This window comes from Suillus clintonianus, assembly GCF_016758775.1.
Source record: "Suillus clintonianus strain FC179 chromosome Unknown DEU56scaffold_91, whole genome shotgun sequence".
NCBI classification, from domain to species: Eukaryota; Fungi; Basidiomycota; class Agaricomycetes; order Boletales; family Suillaceae; genus Suillus; species Suillus clintonianus.
In genome coordinates, this window is record NW_024539315.1 from 124972 (window position 1) to 144543 (window position 19572).

Consider the following 19572-nt stretch of genomic DNA (forward strand, 5'->3'; position numbering starts at 1 on the left):
CGAATGGGACTTACTACTCTGGCCGATATCGACAAGTTTGACCACGACTCCATTCGCTGGGTAAGAATTGTACCGCAATTATTTTCTCAAGCAGCTCACATGTACGGTTAGGCTCAAGCAAAAGCAAACCTATCTCGCGACTATTATTCTTCAGAACATCTCTCACAGCTTCATACATTCCACAGAATTGCGAGCCACCACGTCTGCAAAGCAGTCAAGAGATGCATAGGAACTAATCAAGAATTCAGTTGCATGTGAGGGACATATTGGCGCCCTTACCTCCCCCTCCTGCATCATGTGCCCATATGAAATGCTGATATGATGCAAAGCAAATAAGATCCTTGTGTAGTTCCTTGCATGCCACATCAATCAAGTGTTTCAAAGTAGAAGGAACAGTCTATAAGATGTCATCATGGATATCCTGCGAAGGCGGCACCAAATCGCAACTCACCAATGATAATGATGCCTCACGAATGCCACTCAGCCAGGGCAATTCACAGATAAGAAGAGAAGGGTCGGTATGTCGTTTAAAAGAAACGCTGCCCCCATGGAAGTTCGATTTAACCTAAAATTTCCACTTCAGTGTGTGCGCGCTGGAGCAATAATCGGACAGAACCTTTTCTTTCACCGCGTGCGCCAATTCCATCTTTAACACGTGCCGTGTTTGCAAGGGATGCACCGTCGATGTGGTTCACCATTGAGGTGTGGCACATGGAATTCTGGTTCTCAGTGGTAGAGTTACAGATGCTCGTAACCGACCTGAGGGCCACGATGGCGACAGTATTGTAGTCGACTTGGTAGGGAAAAGTGGCTCCTGAGTCCTGTGTGAACATGACATGCAACGAAAGAGGAATTGAAGCTCACAAATTCCTGACAGGTAAGTATAGGTCTTGTCGACAAAATTTTGACGTTAGGAGCACGTCGCCTTGCCCTGCGCCCGGTCGACTTTGTCCAATTGCTGCGAAGGACGGAGTCGCGCACGTCTTCATGGCCTGCCGAGCTCTAATTAGAACTGAAAATGTGGGCGTATAAGAGCAATGTACAGATCCTCCAGGCACGACTCCTCCCGGAGCGATCTGCATTCATTCGGAAGGGGTTGGCTGCATGGAGAGGGATGAACGTGAAGGCTGCTGTCAGACACAGCCATATTTTGGATTGACACCGCAATTTCAGGTCATGCTGGGGGACGTTAACAATAGATAACATGATCTTGTCCCACACTGTCCGCAAGAGTACTCGCAACTTCTTCCTAGGCTCCTCTGGGCGCATACGAGCTGTGTGCCGGATGGCAGTAGCAAAATCGTCCTTGAGTGTCTCTAGATGTGGGAGAGTGATGCGCAGGAAGCGAACGTGGTGGGGCTCTCCTGACGTCGAGACAATGATGGCACCGCACGAGTATTCGCTGGCAATGAGGATGATAACTGGGCCATGGGCTGCCACTTGCGATTCTGTATAAGACGGTGGGAGTAGGAATCGCAAGAAAGCTTGAAGATTTCGTATCTCAGCAGCCGCGAGATGGATGACTTCGTCGGGCGTCTCCTTATCACCAACAGCGGTATGACACGCCAACAAGAATGCGAACTCAGCGTGCAGAATATCTTTCTCCATGATGTCGAGCAGCGTGGGAGGTTCTGGTTCATCTTTCATGACGAAATGAGAATGGTAAGGCTGGTTGTGGTCTTGCTTGCAAGGTGCACCCAGGCGTTCTGTTCCAGAACTTCGAGTGCACCTGCTCGTGTGGCTGCGTCGCCCAAAAGAGTGGAACAATTGTCCGTCGCGGGGATGAGCTTATGGACAAGTTCGAGCTCGCTATCGACAGATAAGAGCGCCTTGCCTTTCCCTCCACCCGGTTGACCTTGCCCAACCGCCACAAAGGATGGAGTTGCAGGATTCTTCATCATCTCTCTAGATCTGATGAATGCAGAAAGTGTCAGTGTGTAAGAATAGATGTAGAGATCCTCCAGGCACGGTTCCTTCCCCGAGCGATCTGCCCTGGTCCGAAACAGGTGAGCTGCGTGGAGAGGAATAAAGGTAAAGGTTGTAGTTGGGCACAGCCAGATTCGAGACTGGCGCTTTACGATGGGTAACATGACATCGTCCCATACTGCCCGCAAGAGGACAATTAGATCATTCCACGGCTGCTTTAGGCCCATCTTCGATGCTTGGGGTATCGCCCTGGCGAATCGATCCTTGAGATACTCGAGATCTGCGATGGGGCTCTCCTGGTGTTGGTACAATGATGGTGTTGCATGAGTATTGGCTGGTAATGAGAATGATGACCGGGCCATGGCGCGCTGCCGCTTGCAAGTCTTCATATGAAGGTGGGAGCAGGAACCACGAGAAACCTTGAAGGTTGCATATATCAGCCACCACAGCTTCCCACTGCGTCGTAATTATCCTGTACTCTGTTTCTGGGATGGTCGAACGGACAGCGGGCCAGACCAAACTGAAAATGTTCTACAGCATTGTTCAGCTGAAAGACCCTCTCCCGTCTCACGTATCTGGCCAATCGTACATGGCCCACATCTGTTTTCTGAGCAATCTCGCAGTCTGCCAGGGACTACAGTTGGTGTTCTGTCAGCAAAAACTAACAGGACAGAGTCTGGGGTCACTCACATCAATCAATGCGCCATCCTGATTATCGCATATGTGTACGACAGCAGCATTTAGCTTAAGAGAAGGATTGACACCACGAATGGGTGGGAAGGAGAGTTTTATGGGATGTGAGTAGATATGCATGAATGAGAAGTAGGTTACTCACTGAATGGCTCATCTCCATGATCGAGCAACTCATCCCACAATGTTTCAAGTTGTCCAATGACTTCGCCATTGCCTGGCATTCTATCGACTCCTCGTGGGATGCTCTGATCTCCACTGATAATGCAGGTGACTCGTGTGATGATCTGTAAACCGAAGATGAGTTCTCGAATCATGTCCAAAAGTTTCGAGGGACTTTACAGGGTCACGATATCTCTCAATGCTACAGAATCGTCGGATGATAAGACTCTGACGGTTGATTTCCAGTGTCTCCTCGAGTCGACACTAATGAATACGTAAATGCCTGCGCGTATGCGCCAGCAGGGTACTTGAAGATCCTGTCCACCAATAACTGTAGATAGAGTGTCAGGATCACGAGAACAGATATGAAAGTGATACGGAGCGGCGCACCTTCAAGTGTGATAGATTGGATTTTTAAGTTACTGGGCATGGTGGTACAATGAAGCAGAATGATGAGGATTGAGGATGAGCTGAGTGATGGGTGGAATGGTAGGAGAAGACGAGGATAGGGATATGGGGACTTTATGCGGAGTTCGGCGGAGAGGGAGAGAAGAGATTGAGGGTTTAAATGATGGCTGTGTATGAATTTTTGCATGTGGTTGAGGGCCGTCCGGCACAATAGACGAGTAAGCGCTGATACCAAAAGATGGCCGACTAGGGTTAGGTTGAAAAGTTGGATTAAGATAAAGACATGATGTACATACTACGGAGTGGATATTCTGCCCAAAGGACACGGTAGTGCCTACCGCTGCTCCCAAGTTGAAAATGGCCCAGAAGATACTGATAAATATGCCCAGTAGCGCCGAGAAAGGCACCTGAGGTAACGGCAAACCAGCCAGCACCAGGGTGGATATTTGTTGCACTGGGTTAACCATAAGGATGGAGATCAAACAGAAAAAGAAAAATGCTTGCAGATAAGAACCGACATAGAGGGCATAGCACAATGTTTCAAAGAGCAAGGTACGCTTAGCGCCGATCCAGTTCTTCGCACAGTCACTTAACCACCGGATGATCATAGGAGTGTGAATGTGTTCATCAGGGAACCAGTGAACAGATAAGAACACGAAGAACGCATACGTAGCGTACATGACGCAAGTCGAATTCGCAGAAGTCGTTGGGTTGACCTGGCCCATGATAATGATTCTGTCCCCATTTACGAATGACCAAAGGGCTTGTGTGGTGTCTACTACCACCCCATAATGCAAATCATCATGCTTGCCTTTGTCTGCTTCTTGTGCCCTGGGATGTTTAACGCCCTCACTGGACACGGCGGAGGTGTTGTTAGAGCCGCTACCTTTCTCGTCGGCAGAGCTGGACATGATACAGAGATGAGGAAATACAACAAAGGTGGTTAATTGAACAAGTGTACTGGGGTATCAGCTCTCCCAGCTCATCAACAAAGCACTCGACCTCCCCAAACCTATTCCATTCGACTTCCTTGTCCACGGCGAGATCCTTAGAACATCTTTATGGGAATGGTGCGTAGAGATGGGGGAAACAGGTCGTTTCTCAGCTCACAAAAGCGCCTGTTAGAGAGCGAGTCTCTAGTACAGCGACAGCAATTATTCAAACTCGAATCTATCTGAGCGAGGATACAACATGTAGAGTGTGTGTGGAGTTGTACTTACCGATCTCCTACCTAACTAACATATTGTGTTCATTTTGTAGTCTTCAGTTATCATCATGATGTCACTCCAAACGGTGAAGTCACAAAGACCATCAAAATCATTTCTAACATGTACTTTTATCATGAGACAACAAGAGATGCACGGCGACGTAATTAGTCGAGCGAATTAAGTATGAAATACATGTACTCTGAGCATAGCTGAATAGATACTTGCGAATCATCGATTATCGGCGCAAGATAAAGATCTAATCACATTGTGTCGATATAACATTTACAGGCCATGAGCCTCGAGACGGCTGTGGAAGATCTTCTGGAACTGCGGGACGTGGTCAAAGTCCATGAGCATGTAGTGTTGCCCAGGCACATCAGTATATGATGCCTCGCCGCAGCTGAAGCCAGACCATGGCTTGAGCTGGTTGTTCAGCCAGTCAGCCATGCTTCCGCGAAGGGGAATAGCGTAGAAAACATCGACTGCAGCTGAAGTGACGTCACATATGAGCAAGTGATGCTGAAGCTAGAAAATGTATAACTTACAAACTGAGCCTGATGAATTGTAGTCCTTTCCACACTCAATCATAGACCCGGCAATGTCCACCCAGTGGTCGAGCTTCCCAGCCGTCAGCCGAAGCTCGACAAGACGTTCAGGGGGTGACAACTTCCACACCACCTCGAGCTGCTTGTCAATGGTCTCAGGGCAGGTGCAAGATCAATAGCATCATGCTTTGACATGAGACCGAGAAAGTACTACAAGTTAAGCATGCCACCCGTCCAGTCGATCTCATGCATGCGATCAGCGATATGAGGAGGAATGTTGATGAGACCGGTGAACTTGACTTCGTCACCCATGCCATGGCCTCGAGCCGCTTGGCGACTTCAAATGCGACAATGCCGCCGTAACTGTAGCCTGCGATGGTGTAAGGTCCTGTGGCCTGAGTTCTCTTGACTGCTGCGGCATAGCAAGACACCATCTCGTCCATAGAGGTGAAGAAGGGGTGTCCGGGCTCGAAACCACGAGCACGGAGTGCGTAGAACGGACATTCATTTTTGAAGTATTAGGAAAGGTTGACGAAAATGAGAACCTCTCCAACACCGGGGTGAACGAAGATAGGCGTCTTGTTGCCGGTCAGTTGGAGGGGAACAATGGGGTCGTACTCCTCAGTCCGGCTATCCTTGGAGAGCGAGGCATTCACATAGTTGGCGAGGGTGGAGACAACGGGGTGCTTGAGGATTTGGATTGTAGGGATCTCAGGGAGGCCGAAGTGTGCCTCTCCTTCGCACTTGAGCCTAGAGATCATACATATCAGTAAAGGTCGTTGTACTGCAGGAACGGATATATTCACCTGATGACATCAATGGAAGTCCCACCGAGTTCGAAGAAGTTGTCGCTCGCCGACATCTCGCTTTCCACGAGGTGGAAGATGCCTGCATATATCTTGGCAAGCGCTTTCTCTGCCTCAGTAGATGGGGGAACGAAGGTAGCGCCTCGTGCCTCGCTGAGAAGCTCCTTGGCCAGCATGCGCTCTTTCAGGTGGTTGGATAACTTTGGAGCTTACTTCCACATCCGATAGCTATTCCTATGTCGCTGACGGCCAGTGCCTAACACTAGTACAAACACAGATACACTGGCACGTAGACAGAACTCACGGCCCATCAGGAAAAAACAAGTTGACTATATAGTGAGAGTAGCACGTGTAGCTCCATAGCCAAGTCCCGTCTATGTAGTCAGCACTGTACTGTATAGAATCGCGTAGCAGCTAAAGAGCGACAATAAAAAGCATGAAAGTATATTATCCATCAAGGAGATTCAAACTCTCGAGCACACCACAGACTTTCTCATGCAACATTCATTCAATAGCGTACATACCGTCCGGCCATCAGACTGCTAGAATGTACCCTAAATAATAGCATTTATCAAGCTACCACGGACTTAGAAGAAACCTTGCCCGTGATGACCATCCATATGGGCAAGGCTCGTCGTTCCTAAAGAATGCTAAAGCCTTCGTCTGGCGTCCACGACGTACTACTCACTAGCAACGCTGGCCGATCTTGTCGAAGACTGGGCATACTCAGAAGTTTATGCTCAGTCAGATGGGTCGAGTAAGGCGGTGAAGCACTGGGGAGAAATGCTGCAAGTGATGGCGATATCGAGGGTCCCAGCCACCAGAGGAGCTATATAAAAAGTGTCAGATACTGTTGGATACATGAGAGTTGCCGTCGTACCTCATGGACTTCTTGAGGTAGACATTTGTGAAAGTGGCTAGGTGGACAATCGTGCAAGACCGCCTTATGTCCTCTGGAAGCAGTAATCAATCGCAAGTCAATACTGTAGGCGATCAGACAAACATTAAGCACCATTCCTGCACCAGATGGTCTCACATAGCGTTTGTGACGAAAATATGAGCATACACAGAACTGCCGAACATGATCTCAAATCTGAAAGAGGATGGTAAAAAAACCATTGGCACAAATGATGACGAGCATACCGTTTCGCAATTTTGACAAGCAGATGCGTCTCTCCCAATTCCAATGCGAGAATGCTATACCCAAGGTTATGCCTGTCAATGATGACTTTACTTCCGGTCATTCCTCCGACAAGCCACACTAGGGCGAGAGTTGGAATACTTGGGGGATTCTGCAAGAATATTCGAGCACTGAAGGTTATAACCACATTTATATCCATACCTGAACCATAAAAAACTCGGGTGGATGGGGTATGTCAAAGACTAGCATATACAAGATGGTGGCTATCTGGTACAGGATTTTGATTGGAGCCGCTAGAATAAACGGGATCCAGGCAACAGACGGTGGTGGTTCTGAGAGGTAGGACAACTTGATATGCGGGAGGGACTCGGAGGTTAGTGAAGGTATCGGCTTGGAGCCTGACTCGGACGCGTCGAACGTCAGTCTGAACAAATGCGACACCAGCAGTTCTTACCTTTGTATCCAATGAGATAGGTGTTATGTAAATCACAGCTTCACAAAGCTCTCTGCATGGTACATCATTCGCGGGCAGCGTCCTACATCGCCCAATATGGGAATGGCAACTGAATCGGCGTCTGTCGCACTTTCTCGAAGACATTAACAACAAGAAACACCAGGAGCGCAAAAAAAGATAAGGCTGCGAAGTTAAAGAAGTCTTGAAAGCCACGAGTCTGGTCTGCTATCATCGCATTGGAACACTTGGCAGAAAGGCCCAGACGACACAGCCACTGCGACTACTTATTGCTAACCTAATACTGCCAACAGTTGGCCTGACGCATCAACTTGACTTATGACCATCATGTCCGTTAGGCTTGCCTCCAGATCTGTCCAGTGCATGCTCTGCCTCGAACCACATTGACTCTGCTGTTCGGTCCTGGACAAGATCAATCTCTTCCACACCCGCACGCGCAGCAATACATCGCAGAACTACTCTTGCAACTGCCTCGGGCATTCATGCCACAAAAGTTGCGCCATCGATTAGCGTAGCACCCTCGCAATGTATGTCCCACACTTTTTTGCCCCTGAATTGCGTCTCTAAACAGTTAATGTATGTCCAGGTCGAGCCATGTTCATACAGACGGAGACCTCGCCTAACAACAATTCTCTCAAATTCATACCTGACGTAGGTGTCATAGACGAAGGAACCGCCGAGTTCCTTGACACACGATCAGCTTTAAAATCTCCACTTGCAATCCGTCTTATGGGCATTGAGGATGTGAAAGCCATTTTTTATGGACCGGATTTCGTCACAGCATCGAAGGATAGCGAAAAATCATGGGCAGTCCTCAAGCCAGAGATCTACTCAATAATTATGGAGCATTTTTCTGCTGGTTTACCTCCTTTCCTGTCACGAGAGGACAGAAAAGCCGCCAGTTCTCAGGACACTCAGATTCTTGACAAGGACTCTGAGACGGTAGCAATGATCAAAGAGCTGCTTGAAACTCGCGTCCGACCAGCGATTAAGGGTGTTTGTCTAGCGCGGTGACGGAGGCCACGGTGAGTCGGTTGCGTTGGATTGGGTGAAGGTGCTTGCAGTGCCTCTCGCGCCTGTGCTGCTCACAGAGTCTCCACGCAAGCGACATACAAAAGACGAGATACTGTCATGAGGAGGAGGTACGTCGATCCACCTCTTTAATATCGACCTGCGGCCCAACGATGCTCGAACAGGACTGATCCATGCTGTTAGCGCCAATCGTAAATCTGTAGAATTCTGTTCCGTCCCTCTCGTTATGGAGAACGCAGATACTGCGCGGGTACCCATCAAAGGACGTGGTAAACTTCATGGTGTTAGCATAACCAGGAACAGCGAATCAAGAACACGCGCGCCATAGTGCTTGCGCATTAGAACCAGAGCCTGGCAGATTTAGAGACGGCCCTTCGGGACTACAAACGCGGTACTTTATGTTCATTTCACACAACTCGCTGCTGACCTACGTAGCACTCTACTAGTCGCTCGCAACTTGCAGCACTTTACGACACCCTTCTCCAGCAGAAGCTCCTTCTAACGTGTTCAAAGTCGTGCTGGCATCGGTTGCGAGTGCGTAGATATCGTGTTCACACGGTCATGGAGAGATTTACGTGAATGGCTAAGCTAGTCTTTTCTTGCGTAGCATTGCGCAAATACTTACTCAATCTTAGCGTTACCTCAACTTCACTCATGGTGTGGACTCTGGAGTTTCACAATCAACTTTGAATATGATCTATATCGGAGATGCCTGAACGTGCTACACGTGGAAGAAATGGTAAGAAAGTCACAAAGAATTAGAGACAACATCGTGTTTGCCTATCAATGCACCCCACCTGGTAGCATCCAGCATCCAGCAATAGCTGGCGATAAGTGCGGTCGTCGTCCCGGCCTGGACGCGTCCAAAGGAAGGGTAAACGACAGCGCACAAAGGCATGTCGGTGTACGTCTGTCCTCCAACTATATTCGGAGGATTTCTGTTCAAATCTGTCCCAGTCGTCCACCACGCAGTTCTGAACTGCATTCCGATCTTGACGGAAGGCCCATAGTTCAACATTCGCAGAGCATTCGACTGCATGGGGGAAAGACCAGCTTTACTGAGGTCGATGGTGCGGAGAGCGGGTAAAGGGATAGTAGAGATGACATGCGAGAATACACGATGATCCTTGTTGTCTGTGACAACATCCATGCCAGTGTTATCCTTGTTGACTCCAATAGCCGTCACTCTGGAGTTGAACGCGATAGCGTTTTTGTTATTCTTGCGAATATATTGTTCCATGCAAGACGCAATCTCATGGGCGCTGCTACTGCGAACAGCATTAACATCAGCCATCCTGGCCTGCTTTACATGAAAGTGCGTACGTACTCGATGCAAAACCATTGTGTGGGAGGCCCGTCGGGTCCGGTATGCCAACCAAAAGCAATGGCCTCTAAAACGGTCTCTGAGAGCACGTGATCGTACCAGCCGGTGGACTTGTCAAAAGTCTCACACCAGTTGACGACATCTACTTGTTGGGTAAAGCAAGGCTTGGACTCGGTATGTACTTGAGCTGCATATGCGCGCGAGTTAGAGTTAGAACGCAAATGACCGTATACGCTGCCCAGACATCCTATCTTATTGATGTCAGGGGTGCGCCCCTGTAAGAGTCACCCCATCTAAGTAGATCGTGAACGAGTCGTGAGCGGATCCTGGGACGGGACTGTCATATACCGTACACTGAGCCCCTGAATCATATCCCATCTCTCCCAACAAACAATGTCCGGACCTCCAAAATGTAGCCAAGCTATACCTTAACCCTCGGCAGGATAACTCCGCATCCCAGTCTCCACCGGACATACCCCTCAGCAGGATCTGCCCTGTTTCCCATATATGTCGGATGTCCTATTCATTGGTCCTCCTCCTGTATACCTCGGATCGTCCTTTTCGTCGGACGTCCTATTCGTCGGACGTCCTATTCTTCGGATGTCCTATTCGTCGGATCTCACTCATGTCGTCTGCTCGTCCACTCGTCCGCTCCTCCTGTATTCGTCGGACATCCTATACGTCGGACCCGCTCGGGTCCACTTAACCCCTAAAGCATCGTACCCTAAACATCGGACCTACTCAGATCCTGAGCTTCGGACCCAGGTCCACTTAACCCCTAAAAACATCGGATCCACTTCACAGTTCATCTCCGTCCCCATTTCCTGTGATCCGCTTGACAGTTCATTTCCGGTCCTGCTCCTATTCTGTTACCCCATTTGTATAGTCCCCTTGTCCTAACCCCTATATGCCCGGATCTGTTTGACAGTTAATATCCGACTTCATTCTCGATCATACCTCCTATGCCCAGATCCATTCGATACTTCATCTCCATCTCCGTTCTCGATTGTTCCTGTATTATTTTCCTTGCGCCTGTCAGTTTAGCCTTTCCGTATGTTCCTCTTGTTGACCCGGATCTCCGCTGACTCCGTCCCCGTCGCACATGTCCATAGTATATAATACCTTGTAAACTCGTAGTAGTTTCCTCAGTTCGAATATCACCTTAGATTATCCTCATTCCTGTTTCCTCGGACCCGGATCCATTTCCATGGGCCCGGGTCCACTTCCCTGTCCAACCTCTGTGTCCTGGGATTGATTCCTCGGGCTATACTCTGCCTCTACCTTCGGGTAGTCTACCTCTGTCAGTTTCTACTCTGGACATTGTCTAGTGTAGTCTTACCTCTAGCTTCTGTCCTTTCGGACATCCTGTCCTTCTGTCCTTTCGGACATCCTGTCCTCTCGGACTTCCTGTCTTTCCGTCCTTATACCTGTCTGTTCTGTCCCCCACGTCCGCCGGACTAAAGCCCTATTCTCCGGGTGTACTAAGCCCCTATTGTCCGGCGGACTAATCTCCTTACGTCGGCCGACGAACTCCCTTCATGTCGGCCGGACTAATCCTCTTATGTCGGCCGGACTAATCCTCTTATGTCGGCCGGACTAACCCTCCTTACGTCGGCCGACGAACCCCCTTCATGTCGGCCGGACTAATCCTCTTATGTCAGCCGGACTAACCCTATGATCGGCCGGATGAACCCTCCTTACGTCGGCCGACGAACCCTCCTTACATCGGCCGGACTAACCCCCTGAACATCGGCCTGACTCTTCCTCGAAAAGCCTACCAGACTTGTCCCCTTGAAGTCCACCAGGATTCATCATCCTCCCTCGGACTTTGTTTCTAGCCTTCGGAAATTAAGGGCACGTACTCGGGTAAGGGGCGCAGCGCACGAGCTGAAGCCAAGCCCTTCGGATCCGCCCTTTGAGCACGGTCTTAACAGGGACTGCGAGAGTGTAGGATGTCAAAACTGCTCTGATCACTGCCAAGGTCGTTCATGATGAAGTGGGCAACGAATGGTTCATAGGCAAATGCCTGTGAGGGTTGATGGGTGATGATTTAGGAAAATTAAGGGAGGTCTGTACCTGGGAGACATGTCCGCAGAGGAGCTCCAATGGTGGCGGATCATCAGGCACGATAACTTGACCATGCAGCACGTTGCTCAGGTTCCTCGAGACAAATGCTGAGACTGCATTCATACTCGTACAATCGCCGGTAGATGTGGCGCCAAACGATATACACGCTGATTGAGACAGACGCAACAGCTCACTAGAATGCGGTCAACGACAGGAACATGAACATGTGTTTGCACTTACCACCAGAGTTGAGTGAGGGGAGAACATGACCAAGTAGGGCTGATCATTGTCACTTGGTTGATCTCCACATTATTCGAAGATAAGATATTGGACAGGCCCAGGCTTAACGAGAACGAATGATCTGGCAAGTGACTCGGGTATGAGGCACTTTGGTCACCCCATTATAGACACCTCTTAGGTTGATTGTGACCTATAGAGGTTTGTACCTAAGAGGTATGTTTCTGATGGTCTCTCCAATGTTCCATGGTCCTTCCCTATTACTTTTGTGGACCAAAGGAGTATGTATGGTACACAGACCAAAGGTGATTGGGAACATGTCATGGAAAGTACCATAGGGTACTTTGGACCATATACCTTATGGATTTTCCCAAATATATATGAGTGTCTGGGGTCCACAAACCACCTAATTTTTAATATTTTGCGGTAGTTTTCTGTTGATTCTGATGGTGAATAGCCTTAAACTACAATGAACCTTTGTATTATATCTAACATATAATGGCTAAATGTGTGGCTGCAATCGTGTCCTGCTCAATTTGGTCTCTCCTGTGCTATTCACAGGCATGTCAGGTTGACAGAGAGCCCCAAGGGGATCAGGAACGGCTTGATGTAGTTGTGAGGGTGCGGGTATGAGTGTGGAGTACCTGTTACCCAGCATCTCTCTTGCATGGTACTAGATTACTTGACAATTCCAGGTGAGTTTTTTTTTTTCATTCTGATGTGATAGTTCAATGTTTTCAATATGGCTTTGCAGCAATGTCTGTTGATGTTGAGCATATTGTCTCTCATGGACGGCTCATTCTTTCTCATGTGCATTCAAGACTTTCGGCACAAACAACATGATGTCTTCTTTGCCTTGGACATTGGAGTTTTCAAGGATGTTACGCTGTGACATGTAAGCCTGACCTCAAAGGAGAAGAGCGGGAGTGGGATGAGGGATGGGATGATATTAATGTGTTATTTATGCATGTCTAGTAGCTCAATTTGTACATATACCTGTGGGTTTACCCCTCACAGGTACCGTTCCTGCTGTACCTGCTTAAACCGGTGTGAAGACCCATACCCGCTAGAAACCTTGGCTCAGTGATCATATAGGGAAGACCACAAAGGGAAATAAGGAGCGACCACACAAGTTCATGGGACAGACCATATGATATTTAAGGTCGACCATGATGACATTATAGACTAACTAGGGCGAACTACAGAGGCATTATAGCCTAAGTAGGGCGGACCATATATTATATAGAGTGGACCACAGTACCATTATAAACTAATTAAGGAGGACCATATGTCATGTAGGGCAGACTGCAAAGTCATTATAGCCTCAGTAGGGTGGATCATACACCATATTGGGCGGACCACCACACCATTATAGGGAGGACCATATGTGATGTAGGGCAGACCGCAAAGACATTATAGCCTAAGTAGGGCGGACCATATGTCATGTAGGGCAGACCACAATGATATTAGAGACTGACTAGGGCGGACCACAAAGACATTATAGCCTAAGTAGGGCGGACCATATGTCATGTAGGGTGGACCACAGTGACATTATAGAGTGACTAGGGCAGACCGCAAAGACATTACAGCCTAAGTAGGGCAGACCATATGTCATGTAGGGCGGACCACAACAATATTATAGCCTAAGTAGGGTGGACCATACACCATATAGGGCGGACCGCAGTGACATTATAGACTGACTAGGGCGGACCACAATGATATTATAGCCTAAATAGGGCAGACCACAAAGACATTATAGCCTAAGCAGGGCGGACCATAAGTCATGTAGGGCGGACCACAGTGACATTATAGAGTGACTAGGGCAGACCACAAAGACATTACAGCCTAAGCAGGGCAGACCATATGTCATGTAGGGCGGACCACAACAATATTATAGCCTAAGTAGGGTGGACCATACACCATATAGGGCGGACCGCAGTGACATTAGAGACTGACTAGGGCAGACCACAATGATATTATAGCCTAAGTAGGGCAGACCACAAAGACATTATAGCCTAAGCAGGGCGGACCATAAGTCATGTAGGGCGGACCACAGTGACATTATAGAGTGACTAGGGCAGACCGCAAAGACATTACAGCCTAAGCAGGGCAGACCATATGTCATGTAGGGCGGACCACAACAATATTATAGCCTAAGTAGGGTGGACCATACACCATATAGGGCGGACCGCAGTGACATTATAGACTGACTAGGGCGGACCACAATGATATTATAGCCTAAGTAGGGCAGACCACAAAGACATTATAGCCTAAGCAGGGCGGACCATAAGTCATGTAGGGCAGGCCACAGTGACAATATAGACCATATAGGGTGGACCATAGTGATATTATAGACTGAGTAGGGCAGACCACAAAGACAGTATAGCCTAAGTAGGGCGGACCATACACCATATAGGGCGGACCGCAGTGATATTATAGACTGACTAGTGCAGACCACAAAGACATTATAGCCTAAGTAGGGCGGACTATATGTGATGTAGGGTGGACCCACACACAATTATAGACTACCTATGGAGGACCATATGTGATGTAGGGCAGACCACAATGGACCAGGGGGTGCCCTAGCAAACAGATGGGTGATGAACTGGATGCTCTAGCAAATAGATGGGTGATGAACCAGGTGCTCTAGGAAATAGATGGGTGATGAACCGGGCACTCTAGGAAATAGATGGGTGATGAACCGGGCACTCTAGGAAATAGATGGGTGATGAACCGGGCATTCTAGGAAATAGATGGGTGATAAACCGGGTGCTCTAGCAAACAGATGGGTGATGAACCGGGCGCTCTAGCAAATAGATGGGTGATTAACTGGGCTGTCATATCCCGCTTTCAAGCATGGTCTTAACATGGGCACTCTACAAAATAGATACTGGGTGCACAACTGTTGTTCTTCCCGTCCCTCATTGCAAAAGAGCACTGGCAGGTGGGGCGGGAGCATGATAAAGAGAACGAACCAGCATCTGGTTCATGCGCACAAGAATGTCCTGTTCCTTGAGTCAGCCATATCCCTACCTTCGAAATGACCTCATATTGCTGTTGTCATTCATGCACAACGTCTATGATTAATAGAGCCTACTTTACAATGATTTGATGAAGTGAGAATATATTGTTGGAGATGGCACTACAATGCACTTTACATTAGTGTGGCAGCATGTGTAGAATCTGTACCTAAACCCATTGAGAATTCATATAAAGACTTGCAAATTTGAAAGGTCACACTTCGAACATCTAGAAACCAAGTTGTTCTGTACTTTTGTAATCCAATATTGTCATGTGACATGTGTGGTTCAAGTGCGGGCATGCGGGCACCACTGGACAGCTACACATTAGAGAAAAAGAACACCCGTACCCATGCAGTTTCCTAGCTAAACATTGTCAACATTTTAGGCCTCGACGGCAGGAAAATCATAGTAATATTTGATCAATGTCTATCACTTGTCTAATCATAGTATGCATGTGACAGTAAAAAAAAAACATAAAGCATAAGTGATGAAGGGGCATACGCATATGTATGAAGGGCATAACATGATGAACGACTGGTCAGAACACGAATGAGCGAGGTTAAAACATAGCACAATAAGTCACAACCCAGCAAGGATCGAAACCAAAACATGCGAGAATGATGTACATGCTATAAAGATCAGTAGGAGTCAAATTCATACTCAGCTTCGACAGGAACTCGACGGCCGTGCTGGCGTGAAGGCGAGCGATCAGCATAGGGTACCACTGACGAACGAGATGCTAAGCGCGCAGTGTTGTTATTTGTGACGGCTCCTGAATGTGCCATTGATGGAGCACCAGCAATTGGCTTACGCCTAAGTGAATGGGGATCCATTAGCACCGAAAAATGACAATAGAATTGCAACGTACTGATGACCACGAGTGGACCTTTGATCCACGCTTGTCCTGTCCTGCGATTATGAAAGGTATGTGAGATTGAATAAATAAAATAAAATAAAGATGTAGGCGACATACGTGCATCCTGGCCAAACGCCTATCCTCCACCATGCCAGTCTCGATTTCGTCGACCTCACTTATAGTTTCGTAATCACCACGAGGTCGTTTCCGAGTGTCTGACTTAGAGCCGAATGAATGGCGGATGTCTTCACGCAGGCGGTTGTACTGGTGTCGTCCATGGGCTGTATTTGAACCTCGAGGCGTAGCAGGCGAAAAAAGGAGATGATGGTGGGATATCGTCATAATCGGCTGGTAGGTTATTGTAGTCAGTGAGATCATCATAGTCCGTGTGCCTAGTGACAACTTGATTGGAGCGCGAAAGCCCCAGCAGTAGAGCGCAAAGCCCCAGCAGTGGAGCGCAAAGCCCCAGCAGTGGAGCGCGAAGCCCCTTGGTTTGAGCGCGAAGCCCCTTGATTTGAGCGCGAAGCCCCTTGGTTTGAGCGCGAAGCCCCAGAGTTGGGGGGGCGCGTAGCCCTTGGAGCTCCAAGATTAGAGCGCGGAGCCCTCGAGTTGGCGCGTGGAGTTGTAACATGTGTACGCGAAACCTGCTGGTGTGAGTGCAAAGCTCTTGAATTGGACCGTGAATTTCCCAAGTTAGGATGCGAAGCCTCTGGGAACGAGTGCTCTGCACTTGCATCTGAGGTCGGATACTCTTCACGAATCGTCTTGCCTAGTTGCTTGCGAGTAACGTGGGGAGGGAGGTCCTTGATAAATTTCTCTGAATCTTTGAGACGACGTAAGATGACACCATCTGTATCAATGACGAGAGGGATTGTGTACACCTCGCCAGTGTACGAGGTGAGGTCTTGCATCTGAACTGTAGTGTAAAGATATTAATTGTTGTGCGGTTCCGAATACTGGAAAACGCACGAGGACTCCAATCCTGGATAGACAAGAGAACATCAGGCACCTCCACAACCGCGCCCTTTGTTCATCGATGCTCATCAGACTTCTTGGACTTGCCTTTCCGCTTGGCCATCTTCGCTTTCTCTGCATCGCTGTCATCCTCATCCTCATCTCGGCCCAACTCAGCCTCATACGTATCACCAAGATGGATCCTCAGATACGGACCCACAAGGGCACGCAACTGACTTGCGGACAGCGATTTGAGGTCGAAATCAGGGCCAGGGGGCGGAACTCCTGCGGGCCAGTCATGAATACATAACCTTGTCGAGTATAGGACGTCAAGCATTGTCATCCATCGACTATTCGAAGTCTTTAATGCATGACCAGCATCAGCTACCAAAAAAAATGTGAGCACAGCGGCAGTAGGATCAGGTGAGAGATACAAACCGAATGCTTCGCTGATAACCACAGGTGCAACCATGCGATTTCTATCCCTGTCAGATTTACCGTTGCGTAGAAGCGAGGCGTTGGAGGCTGGGGCAGGCGGCGGAAGAAATTTAATATTCTTGCCTGCTGCTTGCGCAGCTTCTAAGTCCTTGTACCTGTAATATACCCCAAGTATGTCAGGATGATGTAGCCTTTGAGTAAAAACAAAACCCACTTGAGGATTGTCGTGATCTCATCTATCATATGCTTGGCATCTACCCGTTGAGCATCAATGAGGGCCTTTACAATATCTGACCCCGCAAAAAAACCGGAGGCCTGGCGGCCAGATTCCTCATCACCTAGATAAATAACAATACCAGCGACATGAATTCCATATGTGCGGTGCCAGTACAAAGCCTTGAGAAGGTCGCGTTACCAATGAACATTAATCACCGAAATAGCACTCACCGATTTTGCAAACATCTCACGAACTGCCATCATAAGACTGCATGATTCGCGAGAGGATAGATCGTCAGGAGTGGCAATCGCATGATCAAAATGCTCTCGGATCTGCTTCCATAGAGCCGCGTTCTTAGGGTCCTTGTATGAGTGGGCGTGATAATGCTCAGCTTGCTTGGCTTTCCATGCCTGCAAGCTCGCTGAAAGGGTATGAATATAGATACGAACATTCAACGCAATAACATACCTGCTTTGGACGGGTGCAGCACAGTTTTAAACCAGGCTTGATGCTGGTTCCAAATGGACTCCTTGCGAGTTGCTTTCCTCGCTAATCCTGCCTCCGTCAGAATGACCTGCCGATGTTTCCCAAACCGTTCGCCAATTTCGGTCGCTTCCGCCTGGACCCTCTTCCCAAAATCATGCACTGCCAAAATGGCTTCCTTAGATAGTCTGCCTGCTTTATGTGTGGTCTCGTCGCCTTCTTCAAGCCTGTCTTCTTCGTCGCAGCCCTCGGAATCATCATCATGGTCGGGTGCCTCTGCCACTGCTTGTCCCTTCTGCTGTCCCTCTGCAGACAGTCTGGGGGACTCTGCACGGGATTCTGCCTTCTTGCGTCGCTCTTCTGTTTCAGCCCAATCGCTATCAGAACCAGAGCTCTCTGTGGATTTCCCCTCGTGGGAAGGAAAGTATGACTTTTGAGCACCGGATCTGCGCGGGCGAATGACTATGGATGTTACAAAACATATGAGCTGTGTACTGCATAATGTATAATGAAACCTACCTGCGGTTTTCTCCCTTTCGTTTGTTTGAATCACGCTGTCACCGTTGGATGGAGCTTTTATAAATCATGTTAGTTTATGTACCACGATTTGGATGACGAAACTTACATGCGTTCATGACCCTTTCATTCACCGCTGCATTACCATCGCGTTCATTCGAGGACGGAACTGTAGTCAGACATGTTTAGTCATTTCACAACAAAATATGACACGAAACCTACCTGCAGAATTGACCCGGTTGTTCGTTGCTATGGTACTGCTGTGCTCACCGTCGGACTGAGCTATAATAAATATATCAGCAGTGTACCATGACAAGTTTAAAGAAAAATCACCCCCAGTCTCATCTGGTTCATTTGTCGCTCCAGGATTGCCAATTTCACTGTCGGACAGAGCTGTAATGGAATATGTTGATGTTGTACCATAAAATATATAACAAGACTTACCGGTTGTTGTCTCCCTTTCATTCGTCGCTGCAGGACCATTACATTCACCATTGGATAGAACTGCAATATAACATGTTAACGTTGAAAACTATTCTGCAGATGGAAGAACAATACCTGTACCCGTGTCACTCTCATTGTCGAGAACAGCACCGTCGTGCTTGACACTAGCTGAGGGACAAGAGTTATTTAAAGTTTAAAACGAAAAAGAAAACACACCTAGCGGTGTATCATTATCTGTGCCATCTGCGGAATGATGAGCAGTAGTCAGAAGGTGGAACTCGGTAAGAATCAGCGAACTTACTGTCAGGTAACTGTGCCTCGGGATCCTCACTCGCGCCATTGGACTTGTTCCTGACGAATGAGCGCCTGGCGAAATTGGAAAAGAAAATTTCTTCCTCAGCAGATGATGTCATAGGGTCAGTACGTGCGGACCTTGCCAGGGCACGAGGCTTAGGGCGAGGGCGAGGTATCTAACATCGAGTCAGTAGATAGCAAAATGACACCTATAGCCTTACATTGGCGTTGGCCGACTTTGGACCAGGGCGGGAACGTGCTTGGTTGCCATCATTGTCGGCTCGAAGTGGCGCTTTTGGCTGACGCCCAGAGCGGGTAGTAAGAGGCAT

The 19572-nt window shown here is 48.4% G+C and overlaps 6 protein-coding genes across 6 annotated transcripts; 1 reads left to right on the forward strand and 5 right to left on the reverse strand.

Moving 5' to 3' along the window:
• Positions 1-170: 170 nt before the first annotated feature.
• On the reverse strand, positions 171-2739 carry DEU56DRAFT_962919 (uncharacterized protein; the record flags this gene model as incomplete). The annotated part of the gene is made up of 11 exons (XM_041359372.1): positions 171-232; positions 280-397; positions 452-565; positions 612-821; positions 865-992; positions 1044-1640; positions 1730-1911; positions 1969-2222; positions 2281-2457; positions 2516-2560; positions 2617-2739. 11 exons carry the CDS (start codon positions 2737-2739, stop codon positions 171-173), a joined length of 2010 nt encoding a protein of 669 aa, XP_041204384.1.
• A 458-nt stretch (positions 2740-3197) lies between these two features.
• DEU56DRAFT_916734 (uncharacterized protein) lies at positions 3198-4097 on the reverse strand (the record flags this gene model as incomplete). The annotated part of the gene is made up of 1 exon (XM_041357901.1): positions 3198-4097. The coding sequence occupies one exon, from the start codon at positions 4095-4097 to the stop codon at positions 3198-3200; it is 900 nt and encodes a 299-aa protein (XP_041204385.1).
• Positions 4098-4658: 561 nt separating this feature from the next.
• On the reverse strand, positions 4659-6989 carry DEU56DRAFT_962927 (Alpha/Beta hydrolase protein; the record flags this gene model as incomplete). Its single annotated transcript, XM_041359373.1, has 13 exons — positions 4659-4882; positions 4940-5093; positions 5248-5406; positions 5485-5689; positions 5746-5953; positions 5993-6027; positions 6050-6138; positions 6266-6299; positions 6333-6385; positions 6434-6574; positions 6626-6698; positions 6782-6838; positions 6889-6989. The coding sequence occupies 13 exons, from the start codon at positions 6987-6989 to the stop codon at positions 4677-4679; spliced, it is 1515 nt and encodes a 504-aa protein (XP_041204386.1). The 3' UTR covers positions 4659-4676.
• Positions 6990-7800: 811 nt separating this feature from the next.
• On the forward strand, positions 7801-8372 carry DEU56DRAFT_744052 (scaffold protein Nfu/NifU N terminal-domain-containing protein; the record flags this gene model as incomplete). The annotated part of the gene is made up of 2 exons (XM_041349050.1): positions 7801-7885; positions 7945-8372. Coding segments are annotated over 2 exons (513 nt in total), but the record flags the coding sequence as incomplete, so codon positions are not given.
• Positions 8373-9138: 766 nt separating this feature from the next.
• Positions 9139-12068, reverse strand: DEU56DRAFT_962934 (uncharacterized protein; the record flags this gene model as incomplete). The annotated part of the gene is made up of 6 exons (XM_041359374.1): positions 9139-9658; positions 9718-9961; positions 11577-11651; positions 11689-11740; positions 11791-11974; positions 12022-12068. The coding sequence occupies 6 exons, from the start codon at positions 12066-12068 to the stop codon at positions 9139-9141; spliced, it is 1122 nt and encodes a 373-aa protein (XP_041204388.1).
• Positions 12069-15679: 3611 nt separating this feature from the next.
• On the reverse strand, positions 15680-19572 carry DEU56DRAFT_759457 (uncharacterized protein; the record flags this gene model as incomplete). Its single annotated transcript, XM_041350325.1, has 20 exons — positions 15680-15854; positions 15910-15950; positions 16015-16178; positions 16301-16808; positions 16867-16879; positions 16956-17235; positions 17290-17444; positions 17504-17685; positions 17737-17927; positions 17975-18451; positions 18509-18562; positions 18615-18674; positions 18728-18787; positions 18839-18898; positions 18950-19009; positions 19064-19117; positions 19166-19192; positions 19251-19315; positions 19382-19419; positions 19465-19572. The coding sequence occupies 20 exons, from the start codon at positions 19570-19572 to the stop codon at positions 15680-15682; spliced, it is 2772 nt and encodes a 923-aa protein (XP_041204389.1).